The 21,434-nt window shown below is 26.4% G+C and overlaps 4 protein-coding genes across 4 annotated transcripts; 1 reads left to right on the forward strand and 3 right to left on the reverse strand.

Moving 5' to 3' along the window:
• Positions 1-3,978, forward strand: SRAE_1000068300 (Niemann-Pick C1 protein; the record flags this gene model as incomplete). Its single annotated transcript, XM_024647545.1, has 3 exons — positions 1-127; positions 178-3,750; positions 3,800-3,978. 3 exons carry the CDS (start codon positions 1-3, stop codon positions 3,976-3,978), a joined length of 3,879 nt encoding a protein of 1,292 aa, XP_024501612.1.
• Positions 3,979-4,393: 415 nt separating this feature from the next.
• SRAE_1000068400 (Hypothetical protein) lies at positions 4,394-5,341 on the reverse strand (the record flags this gene model as incomplete). Its single annotated transcript, XM_024647546.1, has 1 exon — positions 4,394-5,341. The coding sequence occupies one exon, from the start codon at positions 5,339-5,341 to the stop codon at positions 4,394-4,396; it is 948 nt and encodes a 315-aa protein (XP_024501613.1).
• A 1,919-nt stretch (positions 5,342-7,260) lies between these two features.
• On the reverse strand, positions 7,261-7,940 carry SRAE_1000068500 (NADH dehydrogenase [ubiquinone] 1 beta subcomplex subunit 8 family-containing protein; the record flags this gene model as incomplete). The annotated part of the gene is made up of 3 exons (XM_024647547.1): positions 7,261-7,669; positions 7,711-7,834; positions 7,886-7,940. The coding sequence occupies 3 exons, from the start codon at positions 7,938-7,940 to the stop codon at positions 7,261-7,263; spliced, it is 588 nt and encodes a 195-aa protein (XP_024501614.1).
• A 1,246-nt stretch (positions 7,941-9,186) lies between these two features.
• SRAE_1000068600 (Karst) lies at positions 9,187-21,279 on the reverse strand (the record flags this gene model as incomplete). The annotated part of the gene is made up of 2 exons (XM_024647548.1): positions 9,187-9,461; positions 9,507-21,279. The coding sequence occupies 2 exons, from the start codon at positions 21,277-21,279 to the stop codon at positions 9,187-9,189; spliced, it is 12,048 nt and encodes a 4,015-aa protein (XP_024501615.1).
• Positions 21,280-21,434: the final 155 nt, after the last annotated feature.

Below are 21,434 nucleotides of genomic sequence, written 5' to 3' on the forward strand. Positions count from 1 at the left end.
ATGCGTGGAGTATGTGGAAAAAATGGTAAATTATACCAAAATTGTCCCTATTCTGGAACACCTCTTCCTATTAGTGATAAAAATGTTGAAAAGGAAATAAAAAATATGTGTCCACATTTATTTGAAAGTAAGTTTATTATTATTATTATTATTATTATTTTTTTAATATATATATAGATGGTAATAGAGATTTATGTTGTGATAAGGAACAATTTAATATACTTAAAAGTCAAATGGCTGTACCATTTCAAATTCTTCAAAAATGTCCAAGTTGTTTTAGAAATTTTGCCAATCTTTGGTGTGATTTTGCCTGTTCACCAAATCAAAGTAATTATATTAATATTCTTAAAGTTGAATCATCAAATTTTTCTATAACTAATAACTCTAAATATATAACTTCTTTAGAGTATTTTATTGATAATAATTTTGCACAAACACTTCTTAATTCATGTAAAAATGTTCGTGCACTAGGAACATATGCCTTAGATACATTATGTGGAAGAAAAGCAGATGAATGTACTATTGAAAAATGGTTAAAATTTTTAGGAACATATAATCCTCATATAGGTGTACCATTTACAATTAATTTTTATGTTGGTGGTAATTATACAAGAAATAATAATGTTATTATACCATCAAAAACTAAAGCATATCATTGTAATGAATCAATTATTCCATATGGTGATACATGTGCCTGTTCAGATTGTCCCTCAATCTGTAAAAATGAACCACCATTTCCTAAATTATCTGATGAGTCATGTAAAATTGCTACTATGGATTGTATAAAAGCTATGTCATTAACTGCATTTGGTGCTTTATTAGCAACTGGTATGTGTATGATGGTTCTTCAATATGTTTTAAAAAAAACAACTAATGATAATAATGATATGAAAGATTTTAAAGCAACTCCTATGACATCATTACCATTTATAAAAGATACAAATGGTGGATATCTTGAAAATTTAGGATATTCTATTGAACAACTTCTTGAAGGAATAAGTTATCAAATTGGTTTAATAGCAGCACGTCGTCCTCTTATGGTATTTTCATTTGGTTTTATTGTTGCATTAATATGTTCTAGTGGATTATTAATGGTTAGATTTACAACAGATCCAGTAGAATTATGGTCATATCCACATTCAAAAGCTAGACAACAAAAAGATTTTTTTGATACTAATTTTGGACCATTTTATAGAACAGAACAAGTTATAATATATCCTAAAAATCAAAAATTTTTTCTTCATTCAAATGTAACAACAGAAGTAGATGAAAATTATTATGGACCAGCATTTAAAAAAGAATTCTTAAAAGAGGCATTTAAACTTCAATTAAATATAATGAATTTAAAAGTTAAAACACAAAATAATAAGATAATATCATTGAATGACATATGTTTTAAACCAATGAAAGGAAGGCAATCAAAATGTGCTATTATGAGTATATTTAATTATTTTCAAAATAATATTAATTTATTAGATATAGAAATTGAGAATGATTATGACTTTTATACAAAAGATTATCTTTATCATATTTTTAATTGTATTAAAAATCCATATACTATGGTATCGAGTGTTGGATTAAGTTGTCTGGCTGATTTTGGTGCCCCAATTCAACCATATGTTATTTTGGGTGATTTTAATTTTACAAATAATTATGAATCATCAAGAGGACTTGTTTTAACATTTTTAGTTAAAAATAATATTGATGAAATTGATAATTTAAATGCTTTAGAATGGGAAAAAGAATTTATTCAATTTTTAAAAGAATATAATAGTGATACAATTCATGTATCATTTATAGCAGAAAGATCTATTGAAGATGAAATTGAAAGAGAATCAAAATCAGATGCATTTACAGTATTGATATCATATATTTTTATGTTTTTATATGTTGCATTTACTTTAGGACAATATCAAGTATCAAATAATAATTTATTATATTTATTTGTTTCATCAAAACTTTTACTTGGTGTTGCAGGAGTACTTATTGTGGCATTATCAGTAACAGCATCAATAGGTGTTTATGCATTTTATGGAATACCAGCAACAATGATAATTCTTGAAGTTCAACCTTTTCTTGTTTTAGCTGTTGGTGTTGATAATATTTTTATTTTTGTACAAACATATCAAAGAATGTCATCATTTCAGATGGATGAACCATTAGATATAAGAATAGCTAAAATTTCTGGTGAAGTTATACCATCAATGTTATTATCATCTCTCTCCGAGGTTCTTTGTTTCTTTCTTGGAGCATTATCACAAATGCCTGCTGTTCAAGTTTTTTCATTATATGCTGCATTAGCTTTAATATTTGATTTTTTCCTTCAAGTTACATGTTTCTTAAGTTTATTTGTTATTGATATAAAAAGGCAAGAAAGTGGTAGACCAGAAATATTTTGTTGTCAAAGACTTCCTGTTGAACCTGTTAATCCAGAAAGTTATATGTATTCTATTTTTAATAAATATTATAGTCCATTTTTATTTTCTAAACCTATTAGATGTGCTGTTATTGTTATATTTTTTGGATGGTTATGTAGTTCATTAGCTTTTATCAATCAAATACAATTAGGTCTTGATCAAAAAATGGCTGTACCAGAAGATTCTTATGTTTTAACACATTTTAAAAATACTGATAGATTTTTAAGTGTTGGACCACCTGTATATTTTATTATTAAAGGATATTATGATTATAGTCGAATTGATTTACAAAATAAATTATGTTCTGGTATTGGTTGTAAAAGTGATTCACTTGGAGCACAAATATCTAAAGCATCTAAATGGAATAATCGTAGTTATATTGCTGAACCAGTAATGAATTGGGTTGATGATTATATATCATGGTTAAAATCAAATGGTCAACCACCTTGTTGTAGAAGATTTAAAAATAATGGTACATTTTGTTCTGCATCTATAAATGATGATAAATGTTATAATTGTAATGTTGAATTTATTAATAATAGACCAAGAACAGATTTATTCTTTAATTATGTACATGATTTTTTGTCAGATAATCCAACATCAGAATGTCCATTAGGTGGGCATGCAGCATACTCATCAGCATTAAAAGTTACCAATTCAGGGAGAGTCTCAACCTCCTATTTTATGACATATCATACAGTTTTAAAAAAATCTGAAGATTATATTAATGCTATGGCTGTAGCTAAACAAATATCAACCAATTTGACAGATATGTTAAATAAAGATCTTGAAGCACATTGTCCAGTAGAAGTATTTCCATATAGTGTATTTTATGTATTTTATGAAAATTATGAAACAATTGTTTCTGATGCAATTATTCAAATAATATTTTCAATAACAGGAATTTTTGTTGTTGCTACATTATGTCTTGGAATAGATCCATGGTCTGGAATGATTATTGTTGTAACAATAGCATCAATATTATTAAATTTAATAGGATTAATGTATTGGTGGAATATTGATTTTAATGCTATATCAGTTGTTAATTTAGTTATGAGTATGGGAATATCAGTTGAATTTTGTTCACATATTGTTAGATCATTTGCTTTAAGTTGCCAAAGAAGAAAATTAGATAGGGCCAAAGAAAGTTTAAGTATTGTTGGAAGTAGTGTTTTAAGTGGTATTACTTTAACTAAATTTGGTGGTATTCTTGTTTTAGCATTTGCTCATAGTCAAATTTTTAAAGTTTTTTACTTTAGAATGTTTTTGGGTATTGTAATTATTGGTGCTGCTCATGGTTTGATATTTTTACCTGTTTTATTAAGTTTTGTCGGTATGTTATTATAATTTTTTTTTTATATTATTTTATAAATAAATTATAGGACCACCAGTGAATCGTAGAAGATTACTAGCCAAAATAAATGATCACAATAATTCTTTTACAAAAAATTTTACTACATCAGGAAAAAACAGAGAATATTTGACAGGAAAGAAAACAACAATTGAACAAGATGATTCAGATACTGATGAACAGTACATTCAACAAGTTGTTTATAGTTGAAGTTTTTGTTTTAAAAAGAAATTATAATTATAAACATCTATTAACCTTCAATGTTCCGGGTAATTATTACACTAATATAAAAAATGATAACAAGAAAAAGAAAAAAAAATCATATAACTTAAATTTACAATTGTCGGGTAAAAAAATTATCAATATTCTTTGATTTTAAATGTTACTTTAATATATATCATTTAAATAAATAAATTTATTAACAAACAATATTATTATTAAAACTTTTATTTTAAAAATTATAAAATATATTTTATCACATCAAAAAATAATTTTGTGCAGAAGATAGTCAGACTTTTTATTATCAAAAAAAATCGACATCACTTTGAGTAACTATTCTTTTATGAAACTACAGCAATTGTCAAAAGACTGAACAATTAATATGTATCAGTTGTATATAGTACACTTATTCATCATTGAGAGAAACATCATCTGAAGGTGTGCCTTGACTAGATGCTTCCGGAGTAGTTAGTTCATTATCTTCAGATGAAGTTGAAGCTTCAGCTTCATCAGCTTTTGGAGTAGTTGGTTCATTATCTTCAGATGAAGTTGAAGCTTCGGCTTCATCAGCTTTTGGAGTAGTTGGTTCATCATTTCCAGATGAAGTTGAAGCTTCAGCTTCATCAGCTTTTGGAGTAGTTGGTTCATCATTTTCATATGAAGTTGAAGCTTCGGCTTCATCAGCTTTTGGAGTAGTTGGTTCATCATTTCCAGATGAAGTTGAAGCTTCAGCTTCATCAGCTTTTGGAGTAGTTGATTCATCATTTTCATATAAAGTTGAAGCTTCGGCTTCATCAGCTTTTGGAGTAGTTGGTTCATCATTTCCAGATGAAGTTGAAGCTTCGGCTTCATCAGCTTTTGGAGTAGTTGGTTCATCATTTCCAGATGAAGTTGAAGCTTCGGCTTCATCAGCTTTTGGAGTAGTTGGTTCATCATTTCCAGATGAAGTTGAAGCTTCGGCTTCATCAGCTTTTGGAGTAGTTGGTTCATTATTTCCATCTGGAGTTGTATTTAAATCAGAACTTGAAGTTATATATGAACTTGGTGCTTTAGCAGATGTTGTTTCAGAAACAGATGAACCATCTGTATTATCCGAAGAAGAAACATTTTTTTGTTTTTCATCCCATTCTTGATCAATTTTAACTTTTAATAAATCAATTTTTTGCTTAATTTTTTTGCTCTCCTCATCAATTATTTTCTGTAAAGCTTCTGGCTTGACATATTCACCTTCGCTTTTATGAAACTCCATCTCATCAAAATCCAACTCTTCACTATCAATACTTGCATAAATAGATGTATTAGCCAAGAAAAAGAGCAATAACAAAACCAAAGAAAATCTATTTAGTACTTTCATTATTAAAAACAATAAATGAAAATATGTTGGAATACGCTTTCATTTTCTAAAATACGCATATTTGTAACTATAAAATAAATCAAAATTTGAATACTAATAAATAAAATTAGAATATTTTAAAAAAAATTAGTATACAAAAAAAAACAAAGTCTATAATATATTATTTAATGTAAATATTTGTTATCTAAAATTTTTCAGTTTGATAAAGGAACTTTTTCCTTGGCTCAATATTTTCATTTTTAAAAAAATGATCAAAGTTTTATTTTATATAAATATAATTGAATAATAAAAATAAATTGACAATCTCTTGGTATAAATTTATATTTAAGATCACAATAATAATTTTTACCAACTATAAAAATTACAATTATCACAATAAATTACTAACCCATATTTTATTGTATAAGATTATTGTTATGTGCTACAATAATTTTTTCTTTATAGTTGGAGTAATTTCTCTAACTAGAATATTTTTTTAAATCTATAAAGTAAAGTTTTTTTTTTTTGTAAATAATTTTATAATTTTTTATAGTTGATTGAATTATAAAAAATGATTATTTTTATCTTTTTCTCCATATTTATAGTCATCTAAATCACTACATTTCTTTTTAGTATTTTAACAGTTTACTTCTCTAATAATATAAAACACAAATGCATAATTAAAATATTTTAGTAAAATTACAATTTGCAATATTAAAATAAATACGTTTTATATATAAAAAATAAATTTTTTTTTCTGTGTTCAAATTTTTAAATTTTAAAATTCTTTGTAGTCATCACAATCTTTGTCATGATGTAGCATTTTCTCATAAAACACAATGTTTAAATTGTAGAAAGCTCTTACCCTATATTGTTCAAGTAATAAAGCATATAAATTACTTAAAAGTTTATTAATAATGAAACCAAACAACGCAATAGTAATAGTAAGTTATATTAAGAAATTAATAAATTATCATAACAAGATAAATTTACTGTCTTCTTCTTTCTTTTTATATTCATTTGCTTAAACTTTTTTTTGTCCATAATAATTAATACAAGCGGTATTATAAATTGCCATTTCTAAACAAATTTTTTGTAAGTGATTCAAAAATATATTTTAGCATAAGTTTAAAGTTAGAATCTTAATATTGTTATTTTTAAAACTTTTTTAATATGAGATCCAATTTGTTATTATTAAATCATGAATTATTTTTTAAATTGTCTATATTTTTTGCATTCATACAACAAACATTCAAAGTTTGGTTTAAATTATATATTTTAGAATCACATGTTCTAAATTCTAATTTGTCTTTTTGTAAAAATCAAATTGTAAGTATCTTTGTTTTAAAAGAAGATATAAAATGTATTTTCTAATTATTTATCTTTTTAAAATTTTCTTGTCATGAGCGAAATTTAAGAATTAATATATTTTTTAAAGCATCAGTTTATTATTAATACTTACTATTATTATTGTAGTCAGAAATTTTATATGTAGTTTTCTTTTCAAAAATGTTTTTTAATAGTTTTCAAAATTTTTATTACAAATAAATTTATTTTTTTGAAATTTCTAAAGTCTAAAATTTATTTATTTTTAAATATATTATTTACATCATTATATATCCCATATCGGTTTAGTAATTGTACTTATCGATATTTCTAATTCTTTTTACTAAATCTTTATACGTTGTCCTGAAATATTTTCTCTACAATTTCATCATATGGGCTTGAATTATCTTTATTTTTATAAATGTTTCAAACATTTTTTTATCATAAATTTTATTTTTGCTATCATTCTTGTTAAATTGAAGATTCAAAATATTTTCAAAAATTAAAAAAGAATTTTAGTTAGAAATTAGAATATTTAAAATAAACGAAAATTTATTTACTCATTTTTATCTAAAAAGAAATGGTCCTACCAAAATAAAATAGTATTAATTATCCTATTCAGCTGGCTCAAATGTATAATTAACAATTGGATAATTTTTAGGATCCTCAAATGGAAAAGCTCTATAAAAATCATAAGGATATTGTTTTGGCATAGCAGGGTTTTTCCATCTAAGAATATTAGGGTCATCTTGAGTAAAGTAGTATGATAGTAAAATCATTGGAAGCACAACACGCAGCGTCATCAAAATAGCATTCCACGTTTTAAAGTCTTCTTCTTCGAGACCAGTAAAAGTTATTCTATCTCCACGGTATCTTATTGAATTCATTGGAACTGCTTCGCCCCAATTTCTACGATTTAATCTATCTGTCCATGCTTCATATGGATCTTTGTGAGCAAAAGTAATTGTACCAAGATCTGGATAGTCACCAGAATGATCCATTACATCTGATGGAGAAATTGGTCTATAAAATTATTTATTTTATTTTAAATAACTCAAACATACTTGTAATCTTCTGGTCTTAAACCATATTTCATTGCTGCAATACGTCTCTCTTCATCAGTTTTAGGATAAGGACCTGGTTTGTGATCACGAGGAAACCAACCGTCAAATTTTAATGGTCCACGAGCTAAAAATAGAAAACAATGTTATAAAAATATTATTTCATTGTATAGATTACCATTAGCAAGTGTAAAATGAAAGTTACGAACAAAAACTTTCGTCAGTTGAGACATCTCTAAAAAAAACTTCAATATTGTAATATTAGTACTAGTATAACTATTTTATTAAAAAAAAAGAAAAAAAAAAATGTATTTAATACGTGATTGATAAACAAGTATAAAAGTAAAAATAACATACAACTACATTTGTCCTATTACATATAGTTTCTACTTCTTTTTGAATAATGTCACTTTGAAAATATTATTTTTCTGTATGTAGATGATTTAATAAATATTGTTGTCTTATTATTCAAATATTAGTATAATAATTAACTTCTTATTGAAATAAATTAATTTATCTAAAGTTTTATGTATTTCCATGTAACTTCTTCGTCAACTATATTTTAGCTAAATTTTTTTTTTGAATTTTTATCATATACAAAGTAATTATTGACAAAATTATATCAAAGAATAATAAATAAAATTAATTTATTAATAAGAAAAAAAAATGTATATAATACGATAACAAATATAATTATTTTTAAAAAATTATATTAATTATATATATATTGAAATTTTAATATTTATTAATGAAATTATTAGATTTCTTTAACAGTTTCATTTATTCATCTGTAAAAAATTACATATTAATTAATATTTAAAATCAATCAATGATACTTTAAAAACTTAATTATAAGCAAAAGAATCTTATCAGTATAAAATAAATATCTAAAAATATTGATATAATAAAAAACAATAGAAGAATTAAATAATATTTTCAAAAAAATATCTGACTTTTATCAGTAATAACAATTATGATAACAATTTTTTTAAAATTGTCATTTGTTGAAGAGAAACATAAAGGGTACTATATTTGATTAAGTGATTAATTAATTTTTAACTAAATTATTGACTAAATTTATCTTAATATGTTAATTCATATTATATTTTTCATTTATAAAAGAATAAATTTTGAAAAGTTATAAAACATTTTAATTCAATAGAAAACAAAGTTAAAAAATACTTTATAATTTCATAATAAATAATTTTTAAGTATTACAAGTAAATGTATATTTTATTTTTTATCTCATAAATTTTAAAACAATTATTTATTGATGAATATTTTTTGTAAATAATTCATGAAGAGTATCTTGACATGAATTAAATTATTGTTAATTTGAAAATAGATATAAATTTTATTAGTTCAAATTTTGTGTATATATTATAAAATTTGGTTAAATATTTAAAAATCGAAAAAATTTTATTAGCTCAAATTTCGCATATATAATATAAAGATTGATAATAATTATAATATTTTTAATTAATTTCTTTTACTACTTCTCTTAAAAAGAGAAAATCCTTTTCTTTTAACTTTTCCTTCTTCACAATCTATTTGAGAAATAGAACTATTTACTGATTTTGGAGATGGTTGTGAATTTTCTACCCATTCTACAAATTCAGCCTCACTTGTTGTTCCTATACTACGTATTGGAGTTCTTTCTGCCTGTATTGGTGAAGATTGACCTGTTGAAAAACGTGTTGTTGTTAATGTTTTAGTTTCTGAATATATTGCTTTGTCATCTTCATATTTATAATCTAAAAATTAAAATTTATAAAATTATTTAAAAAAAAAATACTTACGTTGGGTAACTCTCGATTCATCAACTTTTCTTGGAGAAGAATCATATTCATTTTCTTCAATGATAGTTTTATGTGGAGGTAGTGCTAAGTGTTTACTACCCCTTTCATTTAATTCTTCTTCCCTTCTAATGCTTTCAACAACATTATCAAAACTTTCCAACTGATTTTTAGGAGCTAAACTAGCATGGAATTGAATTTTATTTATCCATTCTTGCATTTGTGGAGCAAGATTAACTGAGAAGAGATATTCACTACCATCTGTTGTTGTCAATTTAAACACATTTTTTCTTTTAACATACTCTGGATAATATCTACATTTAGCTCCAAGTATATATACTGGTGGTGCTAAAGCTGCATTTTCCATATATGATTCTTCATCTTTAAAGAAACATAATAATTGTCCACATAATATCATATAATATGATTTCCATGAACGCAATGGAGCTTTCTTACCACCAGATTGGAGATCATGTTTCCGTTCCACATAACCAAACATATCAATAGCTTTAATATCAGATATATTACGTATTTTGACAATACTTTGATTACGACGTGTTGAGAATCCTGGTGTTTTTGATGCACCTTTACGTGGTAATGTTAATGGTCTTTCTGATGTATTCTCTGAAAATATTAATTCTGTACTTTTTCTTAATGCTTCAACATGTTCACTACTTGGAGCTTTTTTAATTGGAGCTGATGGAGGTAAAAGTTCATTAATTACAACATTATCTGAACCGATTGATGCTTTATTTCTATTTCTTGGTAAAGTTGCTGCAGCAATTTCATATGCTGGTTCATTACCAAAACCATTACCATTTGAAGGACTTCTTTTAACAATACTAACTTCTTGTGTTCTTCTTCTTTCTCTATCAGCTCTTTTACCCTTCAAGATATCTTTCTTTTCCATTATTTTTATAGCTTGTGTATCTCTTCTATTTTCTTGTGTATCACTTCTACTCATAATTATTTGACTTTCTCTTTCTTTCATTTGTGAATAATTTTTCTCTAACATTGTTAATCTTTTTATTGCTTCAACTTTTTCTTCTTGACTACCAAGAGTAACTAAAAAGTCATCAAAATCTCTGATCAATTTTTCGGCACCCTCAACTGATGAAACTGTACACCATTCATCTGTCAATTGATTTTGTCTCTCATTAAGCCATTTTTCAATCATATCTGCTTCATGTAACCATTGCCTAAGATCCATATTTTGAGCATAGAAATCTGCATGATTTTTCCATACTTTAATTAATCTATCAAAAACTTCCTCTAAATAGTTAATTTTTTCACTTATTTCATTAGATAATACATGATTTTGGGAAACTAATTTTTGACCATCAGATATAAATTTATTTTTAGCTACAGTTCTTGTTTCAATTTCTTGTTTATATTCTTTATGCCTTCCATTTAATGCTTCACAACCAGCAACATCTCTTGGAAGAATTTCTGAAACAATTTGACTTTGCATTCCTTTAGCAAAAGCTAGAAGATCACGATATTCTTGGAAGTAGGCTTGATGATTTTCAGTTTCAGATAATTTCAAATAATATTTTTGGGCATCTTCTTTAATATCATTCAATTGCATTACCATATCATCAATTCTAACACTAATATGTTCCTGTGTTGCTGGATAATCTTTTTGAAGTTTATGAGCATTCTTACATAATTCATCAACTTTTTTTTCTACAGCTCCAAGTCCATTAACAAATACATTGTGTTTTTGGTACAACATTTTAATACTTTCTAAATCTATATTTGTCAAATCTTCTTGTTCCATAGCAGCCATCATAGCTTCTTTTTCTTGAAGCCATGACATTGTTTGATCGGCTGTTTGATCAAATTCATGAACTAATTTAGCTCCATTTAATGCTTGCTGTCTTTCATTAGCAAGATCATTTACATGAGACCATAAATAAGTTAATTCAGTTCCTTTTGCTTTAATTGATGGAGCAAATGGATGGGAAGATCGTAATAAATCATCATGAGTTCTTTGTAAACTTGAAACTTTTTCTCCAGAAGAAGATAATTCTTTAATAACTTGTTCAAATTTCTCAATTAACTCTTGACATTCCTCAAGATCATTACCATAGTCTTCTGAGGCTGCCATACGTTCCCGTTCAGAGAGCCATGATGAAAGATTATCAACATTGGTAACAAAATTATAATAATTGTAGGCATTTATTAATTGTTGACGTCTTTCTTCACAACTAACTTTGATATCAGAATATAATTGGTTCAAATTATATTGTTTAGCTTGAATTTTATCTGAATCAAAGTGGTCTTTTTCTATTAAATCATTTGAAACTTTTTCAAGTCTCTTGATTTCATCTTCAAAACCTTTAATTTCTTTTTCTAATGCTGTAAGTCTTCTTAAATAACTATCTGCAGAAGCTTGATCAGAACCTGTTTCATTATTTGTTGCAAGTGACATTCTATCTCTAATCCATTGTTCAGCTTCACATGCCTCTCCATAATATTGTTGTGAAAGAAGAGATTCACTCAATTTTTGTTGTCTACTCTTCAAAAGATCATTAAGATAGGCAAAACTTCTATTCATTTTATCTAATCTTTCTGTTATTTCATTTGTAGCAAAATGATTATTCTTAATCATTTTAAAAGCTGCACTCTGAATTTCATTTAAAGCACTTTCTCTAGAAATGACTTCTTGTTGAAGTATTTGATGTTTTTTATTTAAACTTTGAGCAACTTGTAGTGAATCCCCATAATCAGTTGACGATAATTTTGGAATTATTTCGTTAATCCAATCAATTTCATCATTAGCTTGACTTACCCATGAATAATAAATATAAGCATCTTCAAGATTTTCTTTTCTTATTTGACATGGTTCTGCAAGAGCATTATATCTATTTTTTACTTGATCAGCAAGAACCATAAGATTATCAATATTTTCATAACATTTTTCTTTAGCTTTTAAACAATGTTGAACAGTTTCATTAACAATATCTTTTCTAGCAATTATTTCAGTTTGAAGTGTTCCATGTTTCTTAATTAATGCTTCAACAGATAAAACATCTTTACCATGATCATCAGATGAAAGATCAATCTCAATTTGATCCATCCATTTATCTAATTGTCCAAGTTTTCTTTGTAATTGACAAACTTCATAACTTTCTTTTAATAATTTTAATGTATTAGCACTTTTAGCCTTCAATTCTAACCATCCTTCATTAACTTCATCGAGTTGTGTTTTAATTAATTCACTTTCTGAATGCCCATTTTTTATTAATTTTGATCCTTCATCAATAATAGCTTGTAATCTACCTTCATTAGCACCTATTTCAGAATCAAAATCAGTATGTTTTTGTAATTTTGTTCTTAAATTAGTTGCATCAATAAATGTATCATCATATGCCAATTGAAGTTTAGCATTCATCCATGTAATAAATTCTTTGTTTGTTTTTAAGAAATCATGTAATGCTCTGGAATCAAGAAGTTTACTTCTCTTGTCAACTATGGCAATTTTTAAAGCTTCATATCTTTCAAGAATTTCATTGTACTTAGAAAATACTTTTTCTGTTTCAACATCGTTTGTATTTAATTGTTCTAAAGAATCAGCCTTATCCTTTAAATGTTGTATTTTGTCTGATTGTTGATAAAGAACTGAAACAAAGTTGTCATGCTTTTTCAATAAAGCGTTAACAGCTTCCAATGAATCTCCATAATCTTTTTGACCAACAACAGCCTCTTTGGCAGCCAACCAACTTTCAGTTAACAAAACTAATTCATAGAATTGTTGGATTTCTAAATATTTTTTTAATTGTTGATTTTCATTTTCCCAACATTGTCTTAATTGATGCTCAACATTTTGTAATCTTCTTTGTGTTCTTTGAATTTCACTTTTATGTTGTGGTTGTTCATTAACAATAGTTTGCCCATATTCTCTCAATACTTTTAATTCACTTTGTCTATTTTCTATTTCAGCCCATTTTTCTTTATGACTATCCATTAAACCTACAGCATCAGATACATTTTTAGGTGTAGCATATGAAGTTATTCTTGTTCTCATTTGATTACTCCATTGTTCAGCTTTTTTAACATCATCAAAATATTTATGTAAATCTGATGATTGTTGTAATATTAGTCTTCTACTATGAGCTGCTTCTGCTAATTTTTCCCATGAAACTTCTAATTTTCTTAATGATGTTATAATTGAATCTTTTAATGGAGCATCTTTACCAAGAAGAATTTCAGCATCAACATCATGTGCCTTTAATTTAGCATGAATAGCTGTCATATCTCTTTCAATGGTATCCTGTTTACGCATAAGAGCAGAAACCGATGACAAATCTTTTCCAGCATCTTCACTTTGAAGTAAATTATATTTTTCATGAATTCTTTCATCTGTATCATCTACATCTCTATTAAATTGATGAACCTCTTTGGCAGAAAGAAGATTTTTATGATATTTATCAATTCTTCCTTTCAAACTTTTCCATGCCTCAGTTAATTCATTTAATTTTCTCTCAACATCATACTGATCATTATTATTTTGTTTTAAAAGTTTGTTTCCAAGTTGATGAATATTTTGAATAGTAGAATCATCAACACTAACATCAGCACGTGTACCAACAAGTTTATCAAGTAATAATGAACAATGTTCAAGATCTCTTCCCATATCATTTGCTGTTAACATTAATTCTTTATCGTTAATCCATTTTAAAACTCTTTCAACAAGTTGATTAAAATTAAGAAGATCCCTAGCTTCTTCAAGAGCAGCACTTCTTTCTCGAGAAGTAGTTATAAGTTCATGCCATTGTTTGTTCATATTTTTTCCCTCTTCCAAAATTGCTTCTTTAATTTTTGATGGTTGTGTATTTTTAAGATCATTAAGTTTTATATTTATTTCACTAACATTGTCTTGATTACTATTTATTTCAGCTTCAATTGCTTGATGTTTTTTAAGAAGTTTCATTTTTTCTTCTAAACTTAATGATTTTTCTTGTTCCTCTTTTTCAAAATCAATCTTTCTTTGTTTCTCATCAATCCATGAACGCATATCCATTATGGAACTTTCGAGTTTAGCCAAACTTAATGCTGATAAAAGATAATTCTCTTGAATTTCTACTTGATTATTAAGTCCAAGTAAATGATTTCTAACTTCTTTATCCCATCTAGTAATATTAGTTGTTTCCATGTGTCCTTCTGCTATCAATTTTGCTGCTGTTGTACCAAGATCACCTACACGTTTCTCGATACCAAGTAATGCTTTTTTTTGTGTTTCAAGTTTTTTAAATTGTGTTTCAATATCAGTTACATTAAGTGAAACAGATGAAAATCCTTTAATAGTATTTTCTTTTGATTTGATAGCAGAAATAATTTGTTTAGCTTCTCTTTGGAAACTATGGAATTGTACAACTTGATATAACCATTGATTTCTTAATCCCCATTCTTTAATTAATTTTTTTAATGAATTTTTTAAATGATAAATTTTTTCTTCTATTTCATTAGAAGCATAATGTTTTCTTTCAACCATTTCTTGTCCCATAGCAATAACTCGATCAAAGTCATTTTCTCTACCATCAATTTCAGCTTTTAATCTTTCATGTTCTGTTAATATCCATTCAGCAACTTGTAAATCTTTTATACTCTGTTCAGCCATCATTTCTTGAATAATCATTTCACACCAAGTCATTAAATCTCTGGCTTCAGCAGAAAATCTTTGTAAATCATATGCTGCAAGCAATTTACTTCTTCTATCTACAACAGCATCTCTTAAATCATTCCATGCACCAGCTAATAAAACATTTCTTTCCTCAATACCTTTTCCAGTTTCCTCAGAATATTCTGGCATAAGAGAAGCTCCATATGCAATAATATTTTGTACAGAAGATTCCATTGAAGAAACTTCATGTTGGAAAACTTCATGATCAGTTTTTAATTTCATTGTTTGTTTTAAATCTCTACCTAAATCATTTGACATACCATTTCTTTTCTCCTCCAATCTTTGTAACATTTCTTCAACATCACTATTAAATTTATGAAGATTTTCAAAACTATTTAATTTAACTTCTCGAGCATGAATATAATCTAGTAATAATTTCCAGGCTGATCTTAGATCTTCTTGTCTTTTCAAAACAAATGGAGCATAATTAGGATTATTTTCAGTTAATGGAATTACAGCATTTTCACATTGAACAAATCTTTGACTTCCAACTTGAACATTTTGGACAAATTCATCAAATTTATTCTTTAAATCTGTAGCATGTTCATAATCTCTACCATAATCTGAAGATGTAGCTATTTTAAGCTGTTCATTAATCCATCCTTCTAATTCTTCACTTTCATGTTTATAATTTTGAAAAGCTAAATAATTATTTACTTCTGATTTTTTTGCATTAATAAGATTTTTTAATCTTTCAAAATCTTCTCTTATTTTCATTTCTTTTCCTTTGAAAATTTCAACATCTTCTGGTGGAGATTTTTTACATAATTCTTTGTTTTTTTGTGATAATTTTTCAAGTAAACCTTTATATATAGTCATATCATTTTCAAGAGATTTTAAACGAGCTGAAAACTTTTGAGCACCAATTTCATCAATATCTTCTAATTTTGTATGTTCTATTATAAGACATTTCTCAACAATCCATGCTTCAATTTCACCAACATCAAATAAAAATCTTTCTTTTTGTAAAGAATATTCTAAAAGATTTTTTCTATCATTAACAGCTAATCGAAGGTGATTCCATTCATCATTTAATTGATCAGATTTCAATTTTATTTGCCTACTTAATTTATGACCTTCTTTTATTAAATTATTTGCCGTCTGAACAATATCAGTAATATTCTTTTGGTGACCCTCAACTTCAGCCTCTAATTGATCATGTTTTTTAAGAAGATTAGATGCCTCTGTCAAACTGTTTCCTATTGGGGCAGATTTAACAATTTGTAATTTCTCTTTTATCCATTGTAATTCAAGATCAGCATCGAAATAAAGTTGATGTAATTTTAATGATTCATTTAAAGCAATTTTTCTATTCTTGACTGGTTCTGCTATACCATTAAATTTTATTATTAAATTATTAATATTATTTAAGATATTATCACTATCATAATGACCTTCATTAACCATTTCTTGACCTCTTTTACCAATTTCTTGTACTTTACTTTCAATATATACTATTTCAGTATCTAGTGTCACTTGTTTAGTAATTAATTTCTTTACACTTGTCAAATCAGAACCATAATCTTTTGATTTCAATGCTAAAAGTGTTTCATCAAGTCTATCATTAACATCTTTAAGTTGAGCTTCCAATATTTTTTTTCCATCAGCCTGCTGAAGTTGCATTCCCTTGACATCAGCCATTGATGATAAAACTTCCCATTGAGAATTAAGATTATCAAGAATTTTTTTTATTGCCTTTGATTCTGAATGATGTTGATTAATTAATTTTTCACCCTCAGCATTAATATTTTGAAGTCTTGTATAATTTGATTTTAATTCACCTGCAAATTTTTCATGTCTTTGAAGGTGCCTTCTTAATGCACTTGGATCAGATAAATCTTCTTCACCAAGTATACCTTTTTTCTCAACCATCCAACAATTTAATTCAAAGGCATCTCTACGTAATGCTTGATAACTTAATGCTTGATGTAATTGTGCATTTCTTTGTGAAGCAAGTTTATAAATATCATCTCTTCTTTCTAGAACTTGATTTCTTCTTTCATCAATAATCTCACTTTCTGGGTGTTTATTTTTTATTAACAAATCAGCATTATGAGAAAATGTTTTTAATCTATCTTCTTGGGCAAAAATTTTACTTTCAAAATCTTTATGTCTTTTTATCAAACTTTCTACAGCTTCAACTGAATCTCCTAAATCTTTAATATTCAAAAAGGCTTCATGTCCTTTTGTTACTGCATCAATTCTATCTGCTTCAAGCATAAACAATCTAAAGTCCATCAATTTTTCAATATTATATTTCTTAGCATCCCATAATTTTTTAACTTTTCCATAACCATTTTCAAGTTCGTTACATTTTTTTATAACATCATCTAAAGAAGGATTTTGTTCTAGAAGTCTCATACCAAGTTCCCTAAGATAATCAAATTCATATTCTTTTGTATCTATTTCTGTTCCAAGATCATTATGTCTTTTCAAAAGTTCTTCTGGTGAACTATTTCCACTAATATCCTCCATTAATGTATCCAAAGTTTTGTCTAACCATATACTAAGTTTTTTAGAATCCATATCAAATATTTGTTGTTCTTGACCCTGTTTAGCAAGATTAATTTTTTCTTCAGCATATCTTAATAATTTAGAATGAAGTGATGCTAATTCTTTAAGTTGTTTGTCTACCATATCAGCATACTCTGGATGTTTTCCTTTTATTTCTTCACCAAGATGTTTTAATGTTGACATTTGTTTTTTTAATGGAGCTAAATCTCTTTCAAGATTTTGATATCGTCTTTGAATTAATCTTAAACTATCAATATCATCTGATGGAGCTTTTTCTGACAATAAATGATATTTACCTTCCATCCATGATTTTAAATCATTACAATTTTCTGAAAATGATTGAACTTTTTCTAATGTTACTAAGTCAACTCCCTTTCTTTTAAGTATCTTTTGAAGATCATTCCAAATTAAATTAACTTGATCTTTGTGATCTTTTATATCAGATGATTGTGAATGCATATCATCATTCAAACTATCAGCCATATCATTAATATTTTTTAATTGTGTACCACCATTAGTTTTAATTTCACTTTCAAGTTTATTAAATTTAACTCTATAAGCATCTAAATTTTCTGTTGGAATTTCCTCAAGAAGAATATTTTTTATTTCACTTGCCCATTCACGGAAAGCATTACATTCATTGTAAAATTTAAATAATTTTGTTGCATCAATAAGAAGTGCTGTTCTTTTTTCACCTAATTTTACAAGTTTTCTATAATTATTATTTATTTTTTCTTGTCTCATATGAATTTGAACAGCATCATCATTAGAATTACTACCACTAGTTGATTGAATTTGTTGAGTAATAACAACAGTTTCTCCTGGAAGAATTTTACAATGATTAGCTGGAATGTATCCTTCTTGACCTGTCTGTTTAAGAATTCTCCACCACTCATCATTAGTTTTATCCATCAAAGCAACAATTTCTCCTTTATAAACTGATAAACCGTTACCCTCATAAGAGTATGTTACTTTGACTTTTGGTACAACAGATTCAGATATTTGAGTTGATGTATTATGTGATGAAGTAAATTGTGTTTTTGACAACTTTTGTGCAGCTTCATCTAAACGAAGGATATCATTACGATATGACAAAATATCTTCTTCAATACGTCTATGTCTTGAAAGTAAATTTTCTGCTGATGGTAAATCATGACCATAATCTGTTGACTTAACTAGTGGCATTTTTTCATTTATCCAACTTTCAGCTTCATTAGCATCTTGGAAATATCTACGAGCTTGTTCAGCTTCCTCTAACCATTTAGCAAGTTGTGATGTTAACTTTCTTAGATGATCAAATTTAGATTGAATGATTTCCATTTTATGTTTGATTTCATCTTTGGAACCAATTGTTGGAAGTAAATTTTGCCCATCCTGTAAAAGTTCATTAATCTTTTTCTTATGTGCTTGAATTTCAGTATCTAATAATTTAAATTGTTTAGAAGTTTGTTGGAAAGTACTAATATCCTTATTATTTAACATTCCTTCACATAAATTTTCTTTTTCTTCTAACCATACAAGTTCTTCTTCATAATTTTGAATAAATAAAAAGTATTTTCGTGCTTTGTTTAATGTTTCACAACGTTCACGGCATAATTTAACAACATTATTATAATGAATTTTAACATTTGAAAGTTTTTTAGATAAAACTTCAGCTTGAGGTTTATTTTGTCTAACAACTTTATCAGCAAGTTTTTCATACTTTCTAATAGAATCTTCTTTAGCTCTAATATCAGTTTCAAGAAGTTTATGTTCTTCAATAAAATACTCAACTCCTAATAAATGTTTACCAACTTTTGCACTAAGTAATGAATTTTGATAATCTGTTAATTCAATTTCCAATTCATCAATATGAGCAAGAAGATCTGTTAAATCATTGAAACCTCTTAACTCACTTCTAACAATTTCTAATGTTCTTTTTAATCTATCCCATTCCATTGAAATTTCTCTATCTTTTTCAGCAATTTTTTTATATTCATGATAACCTTCTGTACCAAGTTCTTTTGCCATAGCATTAAGTGATAAGAATTTTTCTTCCTGAGAATATATATCAGCAGCCAATGCTTCAATCATCTTAACAGCATCATTAATTTTATTCAAATTAACTTTTTCACATGATTGAATAGCTGAGAATCTATCTCTTAACCATGATTCTCTAATTTGAGCTTTCTTATAAAATTTCATTGATAATTGTTCAAGTCTTTCTTGTCTACGAAGTTCTTCAATTAAACCAACTTGTCTAACACTTTCAGCAACTTCAAGTCTAGCCCAAGCATCTTGAATATCTTTAATAGTCCTATCTCTTGGAGGAATATAACTTTTTCTTGACAAAGCTTTTCTTTTAGTTTGTATTTCAAAAAATCTAGCTTCAAGTTCACCCATCTCTTGAAATTTAGGTGGTTTAATGACTGTTCTATATTCCTTAAATTCAAATAAATCTTTTTGAATACCTTTTAAAGAATTTTGATAAACATCACTTTCTAACCATATAATTGTATCATTAATCCATTTTAAAATATCACTACTAAGAGTTTCATAGTAATCTTCTAATTTATCTTGTTCCATAATTTTACCAATAAAATTTCCAACTCTTCTTGCAGCTGTATCTTCCATTTTTTGTTTGGCAAAGTAATGATAATACAATGATACATATGTTACAATAGATTTTTCATCTGGATGTCTATTAACATCTTCAGCATTTAATAATCTAGCAATATCAAGTTTCTTTTCAGCTATTTCAAAAGCATTATTAAGATTTCCTATACTATCATTAGGATTAAGTGAACTATAATTAATAATATCAGGTCTATGTGAATGAATCAAAGCATTGAAAGCCAAACCACTTCTCCATGATGTTGTAAAGTTTTCAATTTTAACATTTGTATAACCTGCTGTTTTCCTTTGACACCATAATAATAGTGCATCTTTTGCCTGTTTCTTTTCTCCTGGTACATCATCAATTACAATATTATCAATAGAGAAACGTAATATAATTGTCCATATAAGACCAAGAATTAATCTTTCATTACCATCTAAAATATCTTCAGCTCCAATATTTTCTAAATGAATATTTCTTCTTTTTAAATAATTAATACATTTATTTAAATTTTCTATTTTTTGTACTCTCATTTGTCCACGATTTGGTTTACCAAGTTTATCACCACTTATTATTTCAAGAAATTTCATTAATAATATACCATCACCTAAATCAGTAAATAAATCATTTATCTCCAATCGTGCTTTTGTTAAATATGAATTACACCATTTTGTAAAAGTTCTTTTTTGCATAAGCGTTCTCTCATCCTGTAAATATGTAATTCTATTAGTTTCAAAGTATGCTGTTGGATTATCTAAATTTTCCTCATCACGACTATTAATTGGTGGTGATGTTGATGGAATAGCATAAAAATTACTATTACGATGTTGATCTTCTAAATCATAGGTAGTAAATGCTGCAGCAGAAGCATATGGTGATGCTGGAGATCTACTTCTTCTTGTATTTCCATCATCTATACCAAGTGATTGTGTATCATTTGATCCATATCGAGAATGATACTGATTCGAGTATCGAGACATTTTTTTTTTGTTAATATAAATAATTTATCTTCACATAAACTTCTAAAAAAATCAATAATGATTAAATTTTAAAACTTTTATTATAATAAACTTACTAAACTTTATGGAGAAATTTTTTTTTTATTACTTTTTTTTTTCTCTTTAATTATAGATAA

This window comes from Strongyloides ratti (genome assembly GCF_001040885.1).
Source record: "Strongyloides ratti genome assembly S_ratti_ED321, chromosome : 1".
Lineage (NCBI taxonomy): Eukaryota > Metazoa > Nematoda > Chromadorea > Rhabditida > Strongyloididae > Strongyloides > Strongyloides ratti.